This window comes from Tubulanus polymorphus, chromosome 11 (genome assembly GCF_964204645.1).
Source record: "Tubulanus polymorphus chromosome 11, tnTubPoly1.2, whole genome shotgun sequence".
Lineage (NCBI taxonomy): Eukaryota > Metazoa > Nemertea > Palaeonemertea > Tubulaniformes > Tubulanidae > Tubulanus > Tubulanus polymorphus.
Window position 1 is genome coordinate 9704206 of NC_134035.1, and position 21549 is coordinate 9725754.

At 39.1% G+C, this 21549-nt stretch overlaps 3 protein-coding genes across 3 annotated transcripts; all 3 read left to right on the plus strand.

Annotated features, from left to right (window-relative positions):
- Nucleotides 1-749: 749 nt before the first annotated feature.
- Nucleotides 750-5606, plus strand: LOC141913049 (uncharacterized). Its single transcript, XM_074804488.1, has 14 exons — nt 750-872; nt 1086-2599; nt 2705-2731; nt 2814-2879; nt 3306-3371; nt 3470-3535; nt 3634-3711; nt 3960-4013; nt 4113-4157; nt 4302-4384; nt 4600-4723; nt 4794-4853; nt 5028-5098; nt 5195-5606. The coding sequence occupies exons 1-14, from the start codon at nt 794-796 to the stop codon at nt 5376-5378; spliced, it is 2517 nt and encodes an 838-aa protein (XP_074660589.1). The 5' UTR covers nt 750-793; the 3' UTR covers nt 5379-5606.
- A 198-nt stretch (nt 5607-5804) lies between these two features.
- On the plus strand, nt 5805-11138 carry LOC141913050 (uncharacterized). Its single transcript, XM_074804489.1, has one exon. The coding sequence runs from the start codon at nt 5805-5807 to the stop codon at nt 11136-11138; it is 5334 nt and encodes a 1777-aa protein (XP_074660590.1).
- Nucleotides 11139-11653: 515 nt separating this feature from the next.
- Nucleotides 11654-20772, plus strand: LOC141913026 (uncharacterized). The gene is made up of 6 exons (XM_074804463.1): nt 11654-11770; nt 11971-12023; nt 12207-12344; nt 12554-12637; nt 12777-12886; nt 17558-20772. Exons 2-6 carry the CDS (start codon nt 11971-11973, stop codon nt 18709-18711), a joined length of 1539 nt encoding a protein of 512 aa, XP_074660564.1. The 5' UTR covers nt 11654-11770; the 3' UTR covers nt 18712-20772.
- The last annotated feature ends 777 nt before the right edge of the window (nt 20773-21549 follow it).

Genomic DNA, 21549 nt, shown 5'->3' on the forward strand with positions numbered 1-21549 from the left:
TACAGCACGCTTATCTTCATTTTGAGGCTCTTTGCAATCACAGCTATGCTTTCACCTGTGCTGTATGTGGTTTTCATCCACCAATTCTTATATGGGATACATTCCGTGAAGCTTGCTTCAGATATGCTGGTAATTGTACTTTTTCATTGACATCTGTTTTGTCTGAAAAATTTCATATTCTGTAGAAATGATTCAGATCAAGGGATTTTTACACTTCCAAATACATTTTCCAGCTTCAGAACTGAAACCACCAAGTGCAAGAAATGAAGAGGTTAATTGCGAGAAGTTCTGGAGAGAAGTTGAGTTAGAAATGCTATACAGAGGTCATGGTGCACAGAAAGGTATCCTAGGCCCAGGCTGGTTTGGTTTTATTATCATAATAGTTGCTGAAAGTCTTAATTATACATGTATACTGGTGAATATATTCAGATCACAGAGTAATCCCAACATATGAAGCGTGGAGTCCATGGATTGGAGAGAAAACTAGAAGATCATCGATGTTGATTAACACTGAATATGAGAAATGCTCAGTGGAGGCAGGATTAGAGGGTTCTGAGCCAATTCCTGAGGAAACTATTGAGCATCTTTTGAAGAATGAAAAGGCAAGTAATGTGAAACCTATTCACTATATGCTTCACTCAATTGTAAAAATGAGAATTATGGGAGGTTATCATTTATGATTTATGTACATAAAGCCTACTTGTAACTCTCTATATTTATCCTTCATGCTAAACAGGTCAAGAATATTCGTGCATTTTGTCGCAGAGCAAAAGTGGACAGTTAAGGTTCAGCAATGGACATGATACGCCGTCTGAGGGACATATCTAGAGCATCCTTCGACAGTATTTATGAAGATGTATTTGGACACTCAGGTAATCTAATGTGTTCAGGTGTTCTCAAATTAGTTGACTTCTTCATGTATGTGTTGATTGAAAGCTGCTTCTGACAAGTTGTTTACAGCGGATAGAAATCCCTTGGTCATTGAGACTTCAAAATAGAAATATCAGCACATATGTCTTCTTAGGTACAGGGGCATTTGCATATCTGCTAAAAAAACTTGCCTTTACCTATTTCATTTTTTTCAGGTGGATGGGCAGTTGGTTGTTGTCCACATGGTGTATCGTATGCGATAAAAAATAATTTTCGAGGTGAAAGTCCGAGGGATTATGTTGACCTGTTAAGAGGCATGAAACATCAGCCAACAATATCGATCTGTGATGTTGCCCATCTTGTGGCAAACTTTGCAAACTCCCGTTTTGACCAGATGTTTGGCCCAAATGATGGTCGACTGGCTGAAGCTAATGAAGATAATATACGGCGAGCAAAATCACATGAGCTAACTTTCAAAGCCGAATTTTTGGATGATATCAATAAACCGTATGAAATTTGTGATGATCCAGTTCATCCAGTTAAAAAATCCAATCATCACTATGCTTTATATGACTGGTTTCATCAGGAAAACTGTAAATCTGAGACAGAAATACTCAGACGTATATCCCTAGTAGATAATATTGCTGGTTTCATTGATTCAGAACGTGATGAACAGGAGTTCAGTCAACGCAAAAAAGATATCTATTTCTTAAATAAGATGAAACCAGGGACACACATGTTTGTCTTCAGACTTATCACTCATCTGCGTAATGAGTCTATCAATCTAATGCTCAACAAAAAGATGAAAGACCATCTGGGAAGCATTCAGCAGGACCCTATTGGTCGTACAATTCAGGCCCCAAAAGGATCAATGCAAAAACATGCTGATTGCAATAAAAAAGTAGAAAAATCCACCATCTCAATAACTCGCCGACTGCCAGAACAGAATATTTCATCAAATCAGTCGCGGGTTGATGAAGTTTCATTACGGTCTAGATGTTTGTCCTTTATTAATAAACTCACAAATCCAAAAATTCTCAATGCATTCATCGATTTGAACATTAGTGAAATGTGTGGTGAAGAATTACGTGGAGTACATGACAACCTCCTTTATGCGTCAACGGTTATTGGAAAAACTGCTCCATCGCACAGACATATTGAAGTAAGAGCAAATTGTGATGGAGTCATGTACATGCAGACTCAAGGGAGTACAAATTATTGTGGTCTGTGTGCTGTCAATAATTTAGTTGGCGCAAGCGCAATCTCGATCAAATATATGGATAGTATATCTGATGCTTTGTGGATTGGACAACTGTTGAATCCAGGAATTGGTCCAACATGCCGTATTCTTCCTCCTAGAGATCTGGAGGGATTCTATAGCATGGATGTAATAGAAGATTGTTTAGAGCGTCTGCACTGTGAAGTCATAAACATTGTGGCTGGCGTTGGTAGTAGTGAATCAGATGAGGAATTGTTGCTTCTTTTAGAGAGTGCATTTGGAGGTAGCGCTGGTACATGTATAATGTCTCTTCTGATAAAAACTGCACGTAGTGATCATTGGGTTGTTGTAAGGCGTGGTGCAAGTAAAAGATTTTACCTACTTGACTCAAGGCAAGCTCGGCCTGTTGAATTAAGTAACAGCTATTGTTTAGATTATCTACGAATACAAAGTATCTCCGGAGCTGTTTATGCTGTGCGATCGCGTCAAACCCATGTACTTTTACAAGATGTGAGTAAGAAATTTTACTTTTGAAGTTATAAAGTTCTATACCTCGGTATCTTATTTTCACCTCAATTGTCAAATTGAATATGTACATGGAATCTATTTCAGCAGGATCAATCGCCGCCTGACTTGACACCAGTAAGTAACACATCTTGTTCAACTTATGTTATTGTTATATGAATAATCAATTTATTTCGAAAATGAATAATTTTCATTCCAGAATCTTGTCGGCGAAAATAATGAAGAAAATGTAGTCACTGATATGACATCATCTGAATTAAGAAGTGTAAGTAAACAAATAAATCTTATATGTACGTTGTTCGACTTCTTATATTGTTATATGAATAATCAATTTATTTCGAAAATGAATAATTTTCATTCCAGAATCTTGTCGGCGAAAATAATGAAGAAAATGTAGTCACTGATATGACATCATCTGAATTAAGAAGTGTAAGTAAACAAATAAATCTTATATGTACGTTGTTCGACTTCTTATATTGTTATATGAATAATCAATTTATTTCGAAAATGAATAATTTTCATTCCAGAATCTTGTCGGCGAAAATAATGAAGAAAATGTAGTCACTGATATGACATCATCTGAATTAAGAAGTGTAAGTAAAAAAATAAATCTTATATGTACGTTGTTCGACTTCTTATATTGTTATATGAATAATCAATTTATTTCGAAAATGAATAATTTTCATTCCAGAATCTTGTCGGCGAAAATAATGAAGAAAATGTAGTCACTGATATGACATCATTTGAATTAAGAAGTGTAAGTAAACAAATAAATCTTATATGTACGTTGTTCAACTTCTTATATTGTTATATGAATAATCAATTTATTTCGAAAATGAATAATTTTCATTCCAGAATCTTGGCATCGAAAATAATGAAGAAAATGTAGTCACTGATATGACATCATCTGAAGTAAGAAGTGTAAGTAAACAAATAAATCTTATATGTACGTTGTTCAACTTCTTATATTGTTATATGAATAATCAATTTATTTCGAAAATGAATAATTTTCATTCCAGAATCTTGTCGGCGAAAATAATGAAGAAAATGTAGTCACTGATATGACATCACGCAAAAGATCTTTTCTTGAACAAGCAGTATGTGAGAAAGAATTAATCAACATTAATGAAAAAATGAAACTTTCAATCTAAAAACTTTCAGATTGTATGTGAACGTTGTTTGTAGCAATCTAAATGAATTTCATACAATTTGACATTCATAAATGAATTTTACTAATTAACCTTTTTCCATGCATTTCTGACTATAGAACACCATTCTGGAAAAATGTGCATGCGCATTTTCAATCATCCTCTTAAGAATTGACCTGGTATGTCATTGTTTCCAGGTATCTGAAATTGATTTAGAAGTACACCAACAACTTCGAATTAATCCAAAGAAGGTAATTTTAGATTCATTTTCTCCCCATATAAGTGTGGTTATTAATGGAATGTATGTATGGGATACTGGAAATAAATTTATACCGGTAATTGATTTTCAGGCAAGACAGAGTGTATCATTTGTTTGGGAGTTTCCAAGACCTCAGGTACTTGGTAGCCACAGATAGAAATTAGATATCAAATCAGTTTCACATTGTATCGCTTTACTAAACATATCATAGAACTAATATCACATCATTTGTGTCTCGTTTTAGAAAATATTCTTAGAATGTACATGTACTTAATTTCAGAAACGTAGGAGAAGTGCCTTCTTATCTGACCTACCAGCTGATATCCAGATATATTGTTTGTGTGAGAAAACAGATACAGGCAGGTAAGCTTTCATATCTATTCAATCAATGCCTTATGGTGAACGTTTGGTCGCATTACCTTCATATATGATATCATTCTTATATTTTGTATTTCTTCTAATTTCCTAGATATACTTCCTAAAATGTTTACATAATACTGTTGTCAATACTGTACATAGCATCGTTTATCTTATAACATATGTGAGAGAATGTTGGATACATAAACCTTTTACTGTAGTTTGTATATTGCTTGTGATGAATGTAAGTGCTGGTTCCATCCACCTTGTGTCGGAATGAAGGAATTGTCAGAGTTGGAGGCAGAAGCCATAGAATTTGTGTGTGACACATGTCAAAATAAAGAGGTAACTATGTCATCATCAAGATGAACTGGATGAAAAACAATATGACACAGTCTTTTCTGATAAATTTCAGATGAAAAATACTGGAACCGTAAGAAATGTAGCTTTGAAGAGGAAATCTCGAAAACCAAAAGTAAAGGAACTTCTTTTTAATCTTCGCTAAGAAAACATATCCTTTCTGCTATAAGGCATTTGTAAATGTGTATGATTTCATTATGATGTCATTGTATTCATCGTTTGAAAAATGTACAGTCTGCATTATAAATATATTTCTAATGGAATTTTTCTTGATAATATTCTTTTAAAGGAGTCACGTTTAAAGAGTATATCTGAATTACCTCAAGATATGAAAGTATTCTGTTTTTGTAAGAATAAAAGGTAATCTATGCTTTTTGATAAGAAAAATGATATATTTTTACATGTACCTGATATTTCATTTACATTTATTGAATTATTATTACCTTCTCATTGCAGTGTTAATGTTATTGTTTGCAATAGCCAGTTTTGTCAATGGGCCATACATCCTGAATGTATAGGTGTTAAGTCCGAACATCTCGACCTGAATGATATGTATTTTTGTGTGATGTGTTCGATTGGTCAGTTACGGAAAAAATGTCTGGATGCCCTGAAGAAGGTCTTTTTCAATACCAAAAATTAATTTTTGTCAATACCCATACATTTTTGTATTTTCGATAGGCTTATAAGCTATGAGAGGCTTAAATGATCAGTTGGCAAATGTATATCATTATTGTTTATAAAGGTTGAAAAAGTAGTCGAGATGAGGTCCCCCTGTCCTTGCTGCTTGACAGATAGAGTTGTCGAGAACAGGATGTTTATGTAAATATGTCAGTAACCATATAGTGTTCACTCCCCCTTAGCCTATGTAGCGAATCATCATATATTTTAGCATGCGCATGTGCAGTCGGGACAGGTGGTTAGCCTGTGTGTGACCGAAATAAACGAGTATCTTATGATCTGTAGACTGAACCCGTCGTGTTTTTAGTCTTTCTCTTCTTTTATCTCCGAACCTGGTCTTCTTTGTGACTCGCAACGCCACATTGGTGCCGTGACCAGGATCAGCCGAATGGAGGATACTCAACTGAACCGGTCGACAATCACACGAACTGCAATCAGGCAGAAAGTTGATGATCTCGTCGTGAAATCGTCAACAATCGTCGAAGATTTTCGAACGACCGAAGACGATGTAGATTTACTAAATATCTACATCGAGCAGATCACAGAAAAGTTAAGTCGACTAGAGAAGCTAGACTCGACAATCGAGGACCTAACTCCTTTAACGCATCTTTCAGACACGATTCAAGAAGCAGAGGACTTCAGATCTAGCGTCATCGAAAAACGCGGCCGAATAATCCGATTTGTAGAAAAGGCGAAGCACACAACGCAACCTCATAATTCTTCGATGAACAATTCCGGTGCTTCTGCGACGCCATTTCGCCCGAACAAGGTAAATCTACCTAAACTTACGCTCGCCAAATTCGACGGCGATTTACTCAAATGGCAGGAATTCATAGACGGATTCAATTCAGCGGTCAACGACGACTCGAATCTCGACGACGTCGTTAAGTTTCAATACTTACGCGCACAACTTAACGGCGAAGCTTACAGAACGATCGAGGGTCTGGCCCTCACCGCGTCGAATTATGCGAACGCACTTCAAGTACTGATAAAAAGGTATGGGCAACCGCAAATCATTATCAGTGCATATATGCGAGCGTTATGGGAACTTTCGCGACCGACAGAAGACATGCAGAGTCTGATGGAATTTTCGGACAAACTGGAAACATATATCCGAGGACTAAGTGCGCTCGGAAAAAACGAAGATAGCTACGGAGATTTGTTGACTCCGATTATCTTAGATAAACTGCCTGGGATGATACGACGACAGATAACGAGGGATAATAACGGCGCGAATTGGAATCTCCAGTCGTTGCGAGATGCCCTTTCGAGAGAGATAACAGCGTTCCAGGCAGGAGTTTCAGTGTACCCAGAAACTGCTCACCTGGGTACCACGTCAGCGTTCCACGTGGGCAATGCGATCAAGAGAAAACCATTAAAATGTACATTTTGTAAAGGGACACATTTCGCGTCAGATTGTGTTCTTGTAACCGAACCAGAGAAACGCCTGGATATCGTTAAACGTGATAAACTTTGTTTTAATTGCATGGGCACTCATCGTTCTCGGGACTGTAAATCCAAGAACACATGTAAAAAGTGCAGAGGGAAACATCACACGTTACTATGTGGTTCCTCCCTTACAGAAACGCGCGAGATTTCTACGAAAAATCGACCGCAAAACCCACAAAACGGAAGCAGAAGCGATTCTCACGATGTAAAAACTGTTCATCAAACGTATGCCGGCGCCCAACAACCACGACCAGATGGGCCCATACTTCTTAAAACAGCTGTGGCGGAGATTTTTTCGCCATCAACTTCCGCTAATAACCGCTCGAATGGTCGTAAGATAAACATTTTACTGGACGAAGGCAGCCATAGATCGTTTATCACGACGCGAGTTTCTGTCAGCTTAAATCTCCCACATCTGGGCCAAGAGGAAATCAATCTAGCGACGTTCGGAGAACAACTGGCCGGTCGGCGATTACTTCAAAGAACGAACTTTAACATCGCGTCATCAGAGGGTTCACCGATACTAATTGAAGCCCTCGTGATACCGACCATCTCCACGCCAATCAGCAATCTTGTAAACAATAAAGTTTTGGATCTTCCGCATCTGCGAAACCTAACTCTAGCGGAACAGCCATCATCAATAACCGGCGACTTTGATATCGATGTATTAATTGGCGCCGATTACTACTGGTCTATAGTCGGCGATAATACCGTGAAGGGCTACGGCCCGACTGCCGTTTCATCACGTATAGGGTATCTCTTATCAGGGCCCATACCGAGCCACACCTTACTCACCGGAGTAAGGAATTCAACCGTTCTCAACGTATCTTGTGTGAGAAATATGGATCTCAATTCGCACCGCGGAGAGGAAGTCTCATTACAATCGTTTTGGGACTTAGAAACGATCGGCATCAAAGATGACGCTTCTTTGATAAAAAACCGTGGACTTGCTTATTCGGACTATATTAAAACCCATCTAACTGTTGATAGCGATGGACGCTATACTGCGAAACTACCTTGGAAAGAAAGCCACGCCCCCTTGCCGGACAACAGACACGTGGCCGAAGCACGGACTCGCAGTATGATACGCCGTTTATCCGCAGAAATGAGAACCGTATACGATGCAATAATTGAAGAACAACTGTCGCGTGATTTCATAGAGGATGTAACACATGACATCTCCAGTATCGGACACTATTTACCCCACCGAGGAGTAAAAAAGGACTCTACTACCACGCCCCTCAGAATCGTTTTCGACTGCAGTTGTAGAGTCGGAAGCGAACCGTCGTTGAATGATTGCTTGGAAACTGGACCCCCGCTCCTAAACGATTTGGTATCTATATTGTTGCGATTTCGATTGTACTCTACGGGAATATCCACCGATATCGAAAAGGCATTTTTACAAATAAGACTCCACGAACACGATCGGAAGTATACCAAATTCTTGTGGTTAACCGACCCGAATGATCCAGAAAGCGATTTCAAAGTACTTCAGTTTAAAAGTATCCTGTTCGGAGCGGTCTCGAGCCCGTTTGTTCTTAATGCCACTGTCAAATCCCACTTAGCCAATTACGATTGCGAAACCGCGGGGAAATTGGCCGAAAACATATACGTGGATAATATCGTCACTGGAATAACATCTGAGGACAAAGCGATAAACTTTTATGCACAATCAAACGAAATAATGAATTCTGCAGGCTTGGCCCTCAGAGCGTGGGCAACTAATTGCCAGAGACTGCGTAATTTGGCGAGCTCGGATGGAGTAGCCGAGTCGAAACCCATCGCGAACGTCCTCGGGATCCGATGGGACACTCATAACGACACCCTTAGCATTAAGGTAGATGACGGAACGTCCGATCTGGTGACAAAACGTGAGGTAGTTAGCGCGGCGTCGAAGTTATATGATCCGCTTGGTTTTCTGGCCCCCGTACAGGTCAGGGCTAAGATGTACATCCAGGAACTCTGGAAACTTAATCTAGGCTGGGACGACCCAGTACAGGACGAATCAATGCGAGAAAAATGGTTCTCGATTCGGAATGATTTGTCACGTGCGTCAGAAATTGTGTTATCAAGGAAATACTTAAGTCAACCGCAAACCCAGAATTATGAAATACACGTGTTTGCTGATAGCAGCAAAGCAGCATTTGGAGCTGTGGTTTATTTACGAAACCAGCATGATACATCGTTTGTTATGTCTAAGACACGTGTCGCACCAGTAAAGGAATTAACTATTCCACGACTGGAATTACTTGCTGCTTTGACCGGTTCGAAGCTTATCGATTATGTAACTGAATCGCTCGGTTCCGAAATCGCTATAACCAAAAAAGTGCTTTGGAGCGATAGTCAGATTGTGCTTTGTTGGTTGAACTCCGATCGAAAGTTACCAGTATTCGTCAGCAACCGCGTGAAACAGATTAAATCTATCAAAATTGACGAGTACCGTTACTGCCCGACGTCTGATAATCCGGCAGACATACTGTCGCGTGGAATCGACTCCGAGAAACTACGGCATTCTAATTTGTGGTGGTTTGGCCCCGAATGGCTGAAACATGGCGACTGGCCCGTGGATAAATTATACGCTGACACTAGCACAGTTAATATCCTCCACATCAACGATCCTCAACCCGGGCAGGTTGAAGACGCGGAGGACGAACGGATTGGTTTGGTAGAATTAATCGACATTGAACGATTCATAGAGTTAGGATCATTATTACGTGTCACCGCTTACGTTTTCTTGTTTGTCGCGAAACTTCAACGCCAGACAGATCGGTCCGCCGCGGATCTGACGCCGAATGATATAGCCCGAGCTAGAACGGCGTGGATTAAAGCTGTGCAAAATGCTAATTATTCGAATGAAATTTTCGTGCTGCAGGGTAATCATGCAAAATCGCGAGCGCCCCTGACAAAACAGCTACGGTTGTTTTTTGGCGATGATAGCTTGTTGAGAGTTGGAGGGAGACTCCATAACGCCCCGATTGATTATGGCGCGAAATTCCCAATATTACTTCCCCCGAAAGGGCGATTTACCGAGTTAACTGTGATTGATGCTCACGCGAGAGCACTTCATTTGGGTACAGAATCAACGATTAACCGTATTCGACAAACGTATTGGATTCAAAGTATCAGGAAAGTCGTTAAATCTCTGTTGCGAAAATGTTACAATTGCAAAATCATTAGTGGTCAGCCATACCCACTACCGGACCCTGCACCGTTGCAGAAGAGCAGGCTGACAGATGCCCCTCCCTTTACCGTAACGGGAGTGGATTTCACCGGACATTTGTTCGTGAGAGATAACAACAGAGAAGCGAAAGCGTATATAGTCTTGTTTACATGTGCGAACACACGTGCCGTTCATCTCGAGGTTGTTTCTGATATGTCGTGTGCCACATTTCTTCTCGCCTTCCGACGTTTCGCCGCACGTCGATCCTTACCTCAAAAGTTGATAAGTGATAACGGATCGGCATTCGTGGCCGCGGTGGGAGAATTAAAGAAGCTTCTCGATATTCATTCGGTTCGAAAATACATGCTCGAGAAAAATGTTGAATGGGTATTTATACCAAAGGCCGCCCCATGGCATGGTGGCTTTTGGGAACGTTTAGTTGGACTTACGAAACAAGTTCTGAAACGTGTTTTAGTCCGCGCATACATATCGATGTCTGAACTTATTACGCTCGTCGCGGAAATCGAAATGGTGATCAACAACCGCCCGCTTACGTATTTGTCCGATGACGTAACTGACCCAGAACCGCTAACACCATCGCACCTCCTTCACGGACGAGTTATGTCGAATCTACCGCACCTATCTGATACCGATGCTATCAGTGATCCGGAGTATGGTGTTTCGATAAACACACAAAACCTCCAGAAACGCGCACAAAGAGTGATGGAACTCTTCGAACATTTTCGGTCTCGTTGGACCAACGAATACGTTATTGCGCTACGTGAACGACATCTGTCCATGCGAAATAATGGCAGAACAAGCGAGATTCGATCAGGAGACGTTGTACTCGTACACGACGACCAAAAACGTAGAATTAACTGGAAGCTCGCGATCGTAACGAAACTGAACTACGGGAACGACGGCGCAGTTCGTTCAGCAGAAATTAGAATGGGCACTACAAATACTAGCCGACCTATAAATAAACTGTTCCCGCTTGAAATTAACACCGATATGGACTTTAAAGAGCCTGGCCCAGTTATAGCCTCCGATCCGCGACCCGTGCGAAACGCAGCGCGAAAGGCTCGTGCAAAAATCGTCGAATGTTTGAAATAGTTGCATAATAGTTACTATCAATGCCTGAATTTACTATTTAATCGTATTTTGAATTAACGTTTAGTTGTTTATTGATTTCCATAAGCTTTATTTACTTAATCCATTGTAATGATTAGTCATATATCTCTCCGTTCTTACTCTTTATTTGTTTACCTTTGTCGCCCCGGAGAAATGTCGAGAACAGGATGTTTATGTAAATATGTCAGTAACCATATAGTGTTCACTCCCCCTTAGCCTATGTAGCGAATCATCATATATTTTAGCATGCGCATGTGCAGTCGGGACAGGTGGTTAGCCTGTGTGTGACCGAAATAAACGAGTATCTTATGATCTGTAGACTGAACCCGTCGTGTTTTTAGTCTTTCTCTTCTTTTATCTCCGAACCTGGTCTTCTTTGTGACTCGCAACGCCACAAGAGTAAGGTAACTCATAACAAACAATTCAGAATCTATGGCCCTCGATATTCTGTCATTTATTGCTTATGAAATTAAACGTATGATTTCTTTTTCAGAATTCAAGAATTGAAAGTATGTTTCAGCTGCTCATTGTATGTCAGGGGTGCAGAATGCCCAGATTATGTTAAAGGACGTGTAGTAGATTACGAATACCTCATCAGTAATAACTGCCAAAAGGTTTGAATTTAATGTGGTGTCTTTGTATGATATATTTGAGGCCACAATTTCTAAACATACTTAATCCTGGTCTTAATGAAATTGCTACCTTTGATATTAATGTACATACAGCTGCAAATATTCTACATGTATACTCAAAGCTTTTGCATGATTAATCTCATTGTGTTGCCAGAATTTTCATGCCTTTAAATTTCTTACAGATGAGGGAATTACATGAATACATCCATGGTATCATCAGTGTGGATTTTCATGCGTAAGTTTCTCATTATTTGACATCATCATGAATAATTGTACATAAGATCAGAATTGTGAAAATTCAATCTGCATTACATTTTACGGTAACGATATTTTATAAGAATGATGTTATATGCACAAGTACTTGTGTGTGTATGGTATATCTAAAAATTATCATATCTTTCGTTAATCTTAATTATAGTGATTTAGAAAAGTACTTGCGCGGTGAGCCTTTGTCAGATATGCAACATGGAGCTGGTGTAACAAACCCAGACGTTCTTGGATTTATTTTTTCCTTTGTTCGAAGAGGAGTATCAAAGAAACTAAAAGTTCATCCAACGTAAGCTATATCCCCATCGTACTGTATATGATTTACTGATATCGATATTGCTATCACAATGTAAGTACATGTATGATAAAATAACCACTGAGAATGATCAGAACTTATGGGTATGGAATTCTTTACAAATTTTGCATAATTTATTTTTGCATCATGAACAAATCGTTGATAAATTTTTGCCCTGATTATTTGTTTCCTTTAATTTGCAGTTATTATTTGACATATCCCAAGGTTACCTTACCGATAATGGCTAGTGAAAAAATGTTATCATTGATCCTTAGAGATAGAGTAAGGTATGTGTATGTGTACATTCCCCTATGGTGTAATTAGTAATGGCAATGAGAAATAACTAACTGAATCATGTTTATGTGAGTCAGGTGGAGTCGGCTGTAACGTAGATGAGTGTAATATTGTTAACCTTCTTTCTTTTAGCCCAGAACGTATATCAAAGGCTTTGCAGATGCAAGCTACTGTATTCATAGTATCATCATATTTTGGAATTTCACTGGATCTGGGGTATATCATATGCCGAGCTACTACAGGTAAATCTAGCTCTGAGCGCTTCAGAAACCTGAAATATTTTAAATTGGAGGACTTTGGTGTTAAACCAAGGCAGTCATAAGAACTTGCACTACATAGTAATGCTGAAAAAATGAGTGTTAATATGTAAACATTAATATTTTAGGTTGGTTGATTTTTAGTTTTAGGATAAAGTATGTAAGTACACATGATAGAGTAAAAGGTAAACTTTAGGAAAGTTTCTTTTGTTTTGGCTAGTTACAGTTTACCCTTTACTTTTAACCTTCATAACCTGTGTATTTTATGTATCATACATTCTGCTTAATCTATCCTGCTTTCCTCATAACAAATGCACAAGAATAATATAGTTGGGCTTCTAAGCTTCTCTTTTTTTACTATTTATTGTAATAAATCTAATATCTAGAAATGGTGATAAATATATGTCGGATGATCAGTACTACAGGAGATTCTGCCTAAACTGGTACAGTTGAGACAAATTTTTCCACCAAATTCGGGGGTTACTGGTTTAAAAAAGCGTGAAAATCAATGTACCAAACAGAAGACTTATCTTTATCTTACCGAATTGAATCGGATTTGAATTGAATAATTGGTACCTTTTTGGGCGGAGTCTACTGTACTAATACATACGTACTTGATAGGGAATGATTTACAAAAACTTGTTCTCCCTGTACCGATATATGGTTAAATATATTCAAATATCTTATTATTGTGTCTCCTTGTCTACCAGGACACTCTCAATCATTACGCTTTGGTTGCACTTGTTTTATGTCTTTCACTGGATTCAATGTTACATGTACGTAAGTATGTATGTATTTTATGTCTAATGTATAATGTATGTTTCATGGTGTGATTTCACTAAGGTTTGAAATCCATGTGCTTTGAAAAAAGATGCTGCAGGTCACCTGGAAATATTTCGTAACATACATAGAGCCCATCAGCACTCGCCCATTCTCAAATATTAGGTACACGCACTCCAATTTTCTTATACAGAACCCAGCACCTGGTAATATTTGTCAAGTGTTCAAGTGTTAAGCAGCACCCATCAGTAGCAAGTCAACTATTTGTAATGTTGATATTTTGCGATATTGTCTAAAAAATTGTACCCTGTATATGGCGTTTGGGCGTCGGTTGTTCGGAGTTGACAGCATTTTGACAGTGAGTGGATATTAATTCATAAAAATAGTCTGTAAAGAATTTATTGAAACGGTCTTTGGATCGGCTGCAAACACCTATCAACGGAAGCAATTAATGAGGGGCCACTAGTTCTCACGTGTGTCGATCGACTTGACGCGCGATATGTCGACGGCGACTTGTTGAGTTGGAACGCGACAACTAGAGGCCTCTTGTCGCTTCGGTACCACCTTGTGATTTTTATTCATTTCACCGTTTTATGGGCAATATTTTTTAGTTTTAATTTTTTGTGTAAGTGGACCAGGTGACCAGCTAGTTGCGTATTCAGAATCTCTCTTGATTATTTGGTTGTATAATTTTCGTTGTTGTTACCGTGTAGCCTATATGCTTCGTGACTAAATTCTTAGGTAACAAATAAAGATCCTTTATATAGAAATATATTTGAGCGTTTTTTGTTTCATTTTCTGTTGTGCATTATTCTTTCTTACAAAACTTTCAAAACTAATTTTTGCCTACATGCAGGAAGTGTGGATCATCCCTTATGAAACCTTTTCTTTTTAGTTCAAACATCTTTTTAATCCGGTCCTACTAAAAAGATTCAAGATCAAACATTAATATTATTCCGATTTAAGTATAGAGAAATTCTGATTATCAAACTCAATGATCTTTAGAGAGGGTTGCATGTAACACCGAAGAGTGTGACTTTAAACATTCATTACAATTAATTCCAAAAAAGAAAGATTATTAAACGTAACACCATTTAGATTTAAAAGTATAACTGAAGGACCATCTGGTAGTATCCCTTAATCCCAACTTCAAAATAGGAAATTAAAATGATACTCGATTCAGATTTTTCTGACTATAGTCGCGGATGCACTTCATGCTTTAATTTTCGGGCTGCAAAACGGTTTCATTTTGATTTTTGGATTGTTTGGAAATCTTTTAGATAATCCACCTATTAAAATCGAACAGGTTAAAAGCATCATTTCATAAACTTGAGCCACTGATCACACCCGAAATTTATATATGTATCTGAAAGTACAGATTGTGTTTGTAGTACATATTCTGGGATTTGAACCTAGTAGCAATACTTTGCCTAAAACTGAGCTATTGAAGCCACCTGTGGCAAGAGAGGTACTACTCGGTGTCAGTTACCACATCGTGTGGCAGCTACTCGGTGTCAGTTGCTACATGGTGAGTGGATATACTGTTGTAAAACTGAGCTATTGAAGCCACCTGTGGCAAGAGAGGTACTACTCGGTGTCAGTTACCACATCGTGTGGCAGCTACTCGGTGTCAGTTGCTACATGGTGAGTGGATATACTGTTGACCGCGACCGGTGATATCTACATATGAAATGAATTGTTTCCACGCAACTGCAAGCTGAAAGGCGTACATCCCATCAAGGCATCAGTGTCCTGGTGATGACAGTGGTTCTACTCTTCGAAAGTTTTCTGGTAGGCCCAAACGATTGTACCTTTCTCTGAGAGTCTTGTTCGAATCCATTCAATTTCAATTCAAGCCCTAGTTAGTTACCTAATCAATCGTTGGTGGTAAGCTTTTTATAATCGGATGGGCTTATACCAACGTTAGGGATGACAAGGACCAAAACTCGGTTGAAAAAAGTAACACTTAAAAAATATACTTTCTATTCACTTCAGTTCACAATTAATGGCTTAATTCACAAACTTACACAGGTACCTTTCGAAATAATCCAATTCTATGTATGTTTCGAGTGGTTAATCAACATTATTTTGAGAAATTAATTAATTTCTCCACCAATTTCGCCATTGGCCGCCATTTCTCTGTATTGCACATGTGGCATGATAAGACAAGTGGACCTACAAGGATTTATATAAATCTTCCAGGACGAAACGACAATTTTTATTTTTGATGGTTTTCCAACTTATATTTCAAATCTTCGTGTTTTCCATAATGAAATGATAAATTCTGGTAAAAGAAAAATGTGAATAAGTGTTGATTTCTTAATTTTTTTCAATTTCGTCGTTTCGCTTCGTTAGTTTGTGCTGTTGTCCTGGCCTCAGTCCACAGGTGCCAGCACCTCCAGTAATTTTCAAAATGGCAGCTGTTGACCAGACGGAAATTTACTCTCACTTTACGGCCGATTTGCACATGGATTAAGATCGTCAGGTGAGGTGTTATAGGTATCAGACAAACTACGAATCTGTTGTGCGTCGATTACAACAAAAATTAGACGGATATCTTAAGAGACAATGAAATGCCAGGCAAATTACTCGTCAGTCAAATTGGCTGACGAAGATTTCATACAAAAATGACCTTCCCATTCCTGACTGTGGTTTGTGAAAATATCCGATCGTGAAACTAAACCACAGACAGGTTACTGACTATTCAAGCCCTAGTCTGAATACCAGTCGTTGTTACGGTTCCGTACAGGAACAACGGCTAGGTACTAGACTATTCAAGCCCCAGCAAGTAAGCAACAGCATAGATTTGATTGTTATGTTAATGTTGAATAGAAACGTGTTTTTTCTCGCAACCCTGCCCCCAACGGCCACAGGGTCTGTCTATTTATTTAGTCAGTCTAGTCTGGTGGGTCGTGTGTATGCTTAAGACAAGACTCTCAAACCGGCCTAAACCACCAACTCAAGACGCGTACACTCAAATAAATTTGCGATACACTTGCCAAAATTTTGGCAGCTCTTTCTCTCGCAGTGTCGGTACCGGTCAACCCGTACCCTACAGCTATTATTGCGGACAATTTGTACGTAACGTATTTTTGTACGTGCATTTTGATATGCTTTTCACCAACCCCTCTATCTGAAAAACTTATTTTGGTTTTTGAAATAAGGCTATTTTTCCTGTTTGACATCGCGCAAAGCAAAAAAACATGAATTTTCGTTTTGTGACATCAGACCGATCAGATATACACGCGATAGGAGATATTTTCGACGATGAAACTGTTTCTAATACAATTAAATTGAACATCATGTAAAATGATGCCCGGTTTGTTTAGCGATAGACGAGCGTCGCTCGCATTGTCTTGTTGCTAACGAACAATTTAGATGCCTGGGGCCAGTTGCTCAAAGGTTGGTTAGAATTTACCAGTGGATAGTTGACATAGTGGCGATTAAAACTTCATTGTTACTATGGTATTTATCCATTGGTTTTCTTTAACCAACTTTTGAGCAACTGACCCCTGCACTCTATTTATTAATGGATGGGACCTGTTTTTCTGGGATATTTTGCTTACGTTTTCGGGTACAGTTCTGTACCAATAAATAGGGATTGCCAAACAGTCCCGTTTAATCAGGTTAGAGAGACCAGTAGGCCTACTGTTAAAATAGGCGCGGTCTTTTGTTATCAGTAGCCGATGGAATAGCTCACCAAACCCATGTATCTTGATCTTTCTTATCATTTCTATTCAACTTTGCTGTTTTGATGTTTTCAGCCACATGGTTACAGCGGTCTTATACATCTTAGACACATTACCCCTGGTTCTAAGTGTAGACGTGCGTAAGCTGTTGAAATGTCAATTAACATTTCTAATTTCATATTTCCAGCGTGTAATTCGATAGTCGAAAAAAGAAGGTCCCGAATGAACTCCGCCAAAATGCAGTGGTTAACCGCAAAGAAAGTGATAGTCGTTATGCTGCTGTTATTTTTCGTAGTCGCCGTGTCAGTGTTTCAATTCGCGAAGATATCCGTGCCGACCATGCCTCGGTTTCTCATACGCAACGTCCACCACCGCGAAGTGAACTTAACCGGCTTCAACAACCGGTCGTTCGGCAACACTCAGCTGTTACATAAATACTGCGACGACCACATGGTCAGTCTCGTGCCGCCCGGTTCGAGAAACGAAATCGAACTGTCCAACTTTCGAAAGCTGATGAAGACGTGGCCGATATCTGTCCCGAAAGCGGCCGTCATTCTGCTGATTGATAAAGCGGAAACGCGTATGAAAATGCTCAAACGTCTGCTACTGCAATACGAGACGAACTTCGCGGCGAAGTTCACCAACTATCCGATCATCCTGTTCCACGATAAGAACTTTCCCGAAGATCTGAAGCTGAAAATACGCTCGTGGAGTAAAACGTTGCATATTTTTCTCTACCTCGTGTCGTTCGAGTATCCGAACTGTTTCGTGATACGCGAGAACGTCGCCAAGGCGGCGCCGTGCAGCGGACACACGATCGGTTATCGCCACATGTGTCGGTTCATGATGCTGAAGATGTTTCACCAGGAGATCATACACGAAGTCGAGTATTACTGGCGCCTCGACACCGACTCGGAATTGCCGTCGCCGGTCGCGTACGACGTTTTCAAAAAGATGCGCGACGAAAACCTCGAATACGCGTTCAAGTCGAAAACGTCGGAGCGCGCGTCGTGTATGCTCGGTTTGCGCGAGTCGACCGAGCGTTATGTCAAGCTCAACCATATCAAACCGACGTTCCTCGCGCAGTGGGGGAAGGTGGACATGTTCTATAACAACTTCGAAGTGTCGAAGATTAGTTTCTGGACGTCGGTCGAAGTGCAGAATTTTCTACGATACATCGACGTGCTCGGAGGTGTTTATTATATTCGCTGGGGCGACGCGCCGATTAAGTCGTTGGCCGTAGCCGTTTTCATGGACAAAAGCAAAGTGCGTCAATTCAACGAAATCGTTTACTACCATGCTGCTCATACAGATGTTAGAAATATAAAACTGCGCAGATAGGGTTTCGATTGAATCGATGTAACGAAGGTTTAGGATCAAAATCTTTTTATTCCAAGGCTCATAGCTGTCCTTGAAGGTCATGGAGTCATGGAATGGGTCAATTCAAGGCCTTGAAGGTCATGGAATGGCCTCTAGTACTCTTGAATCACGGTCATGGTTAAAAAATTCTACTTCAGTGTGTTGAAATAAAATGGGGTACAAAGCTTCAGTGGTCTACACTGCGGTGTTGTGTATTTATTATTAGTTACTTATATTTCACTATGTTTGACAGTTGTTGCAATTGTTCAATAGAGATTTAAAACAAACTGATTATAAATGACATCAATACACTGCACTGGTGCGCATTAACCGAAAGGGTTGATTGACCTCATATCAGTTTGGATTGAAATAAAAAAATTTAAAACTTTGTCAGCGTTCTTTACCAGCGCCTTAGAAAACGGGAGCAGAATGAGAGAATGTTTTAAGGCCTTGAATAGCCGCAAAATCCTTTCATGAAGGGTATTGAAAACTGAAGAATTGGCAGTAATCCACAACCTAGTCTATGAATTTGTTTCCAATATTTTAACCCTTGATTAAGATTCTAACCTACAACTACAGGAATCTGGATATTCATAAGTTTATGTACTGTCTACTATATTGCTATATTAACCTGTTAGCACTTTCGCTAGAATTTCACTATTTAGTGTCTATTCAGGGTTTACAGCGGTCCTTCCAAGTCCTTCTTTTGGAAAAAGTTTGAACAAACATCATCTTTGTCCTTCTTTTTGACTTTAAGTCTTTCCTTTTGATAAGAAAGTCCTTCCAAATTTGATTCTTATGTATTTTCGTGCGCAATTTTGTCGCGAATTCGACTGTTGAAGTATTTTATTACTCAGGCCTGTTAATTCATCAGAAAGATTGAAACACAGGAAAGTGTTATGAAATTACCCTGAAATTTATGACTGGTCTACTATTGTATTCCGGCAAAGGCATTGCGAAAATGCTCCGTTATGGGGCCTCATTTTACTGGAAAGTACCGCTTTCTGAGTCTTTTCGGGTCTAAAATGGCCGAAAATGTCCTTCTTAGCATTTCTTTTTACCCTGGCCTTACCACTGGAAACCCTGACTATTGCTGCACAGAAATCCACATTTATCGTTATTACGGAATTGTTCATTTCCAGTTGATTTTCATGTGACAAGTTGGTGTTATTTTGTAGTAAAAACACTGGGCTTTCATGTGACGTGAGATTTGATGAGGTGGGCCGCCAAAATCATGACCTTTTGACCATCAAATTTCATCCTGACCTACTTGAAGGGTACTTCCAGAATACAGTCAGTGCAATGAATTTTTGTTTTCCCAACTCGTCCTTGACTGACGGCAAACTTTTTCCGGTGTTAAAAATGTGTGCCTTGACCTGATTATTTATTTGAAATCTTAGAAAAACGTAGCAGAGATTTCCCTTCTGCACTTGGATAGAACTGAGAGCGTTCTGGTCCGTCGTGTTCATACCCCAAATACTCGAGAATTTCAAATAGGAAGATGTTGATTTCTGTACAGAATTTCGACGTCATGGATGTCTAGTTTATCCTAGTGCGATTCCTACTGCAACTAGTTTTGTTTAGCAGACGAAAAAAAGTCAGTCGATTTCGGGTGGCTTGATGAGTTAGGTTAGATCTCTTAAACTCCTGCTGACATGTACCGACAAATATAAGGCATGTAAAATCTTGTCCTACAGAGGTTCAAAAAGATAGAGCAGGCCATGATACAGTTAGAAACCTATAGCTTGATATTGTATAAATAAGGCGTCATTTTAAGAATATATATTTCCATAAACGCCACGCCAAACTTGGATATGCATATTTATGTTCTGCGTACATTTACAATGTACTATTTATCATTCCTCTGAACATAATCATTCGCGCCTCAACGGTTTAATGCATTAGGGGAAACAGAAATATATGTAGTATAATTTATTCATTCTTCTATTTTTTTAAAGTATTGTCGATTCACTGAATGATATTTTCTTGACCGTCCGCGTGATCGATGTTTGATTTATTGTGTCTTTTACAATTAGTAAATAAAATCATAACTGCTTGTTCATATCAAAGAAAGTCTAAATTACTGGTTTAGTTGGTATGGTTCACTCTTTCAATGGTGAGAAGGCTACTCCACTCAAGGCAGCGGGCACTCGGCGGTGCAGACAGGAGTTTCCATGTTGTCTCTGAACACAATTCCCGTTCGGTGAACTTTAACAAAAGGTTCTTCATCGGAGGAAGACACGGATGTCATATGTTTCGGTGGCTTGATTTAATCGATGCCATGATACATAAAGTACATTGACCTATACCTCAGAGAAGAGGACAAACAAACTTAATGGTTGAATTGTACGTAGTGATTGAATACGGTCGAACCCTCTATCCGGATAATGGTATAATCTGGACAATATTTGCAATCCATTTGTTCGTTAATACACAAGAAAACGACTTAATCCGGATTTCCTGTAAACCGTATGAATTTTGTTGGTCCCAAATGAGCCAAATTTAGCGGATTCTACTGTAAATATTGCCGATAATAATTTATCAAGTTAAGTAGCTCAGTGGTATTAAGCAGGGTGGCCACTGTTGTTTGACCTGCTTTTCCCCCTGACTGTTCTACGAAATGCACGTTTTCCCTTGACTTGATCTGTTAAGAATTCAATCAAATACGGAAGACAAAAAATCTCCCTGATTTTTAACGTTTTAACAAAATTCCCTGACTTATGAAGAAAAGAAAATTCCATGGATTTTCCTCGTGTTTTAGTAATATCAAATTTTCATGAAAAGTGGAATATACATGTACTATCTATTGCCATCTATTCA

What these genes read in the sequence shown, in the direction of transcription:
- LOC141913049 (XM_074804488.1), top strand. Translation starts at nt 794, where the DNA reads ATGGACATGATACGCCGTCTGAGGGACATATCTAGAGCATCCTTCGAC. An exon ending in GGGAGTTTCCAAGACCTCAG is followed by an intron (nt 4,158 to 4,301) that starts GTACTTGGTAGC and finishes ACTTAATTTCAG; the next exon opens with AAACGTAGGAGAAGTGCCTT. An exon ending in GGAAATCTCGAAAACCAAAA is followed by an intron (nt 4,854 to 5,027) that starts GTAAAGGAACTT and finishes ATTCTTTTAAAG; the next exon opens with GAGTCACGTTTAAAGAGTAT.
- LOC141913050 (XM_074804489.1), top strand. Translation starts at nt 5,805, where the DNA reads ATGGAGGATACTCAACTGAACCGGTCGACAATCACACGAACTGCAATC.
- LOC141913026 (XM_074804463.1), top strand. Translation starts at nt 11,971, where the DNA reads ATGAGGGAATTACATGAATACATCCATGGTATCATCAGTGTGGATTTT. An exon ending in AAACTAAAAGTTCATCCAAC is followed by an intron (nt 12,345 to 12,553) that starts GTAAGCTATATC and finishes TTTAATTTGCAG; the next exon opens with TTATTATTTGACATATCCCA. An exon ending in ATCCTTAGAGATAGAGTAAG is followed by an intron (nt 12,638 to 12,776) that starts GTATGTGTATGT and finishes TCTTTCTTTTAG; the next exon opens with CCCAGAACGTATATCAAAGG.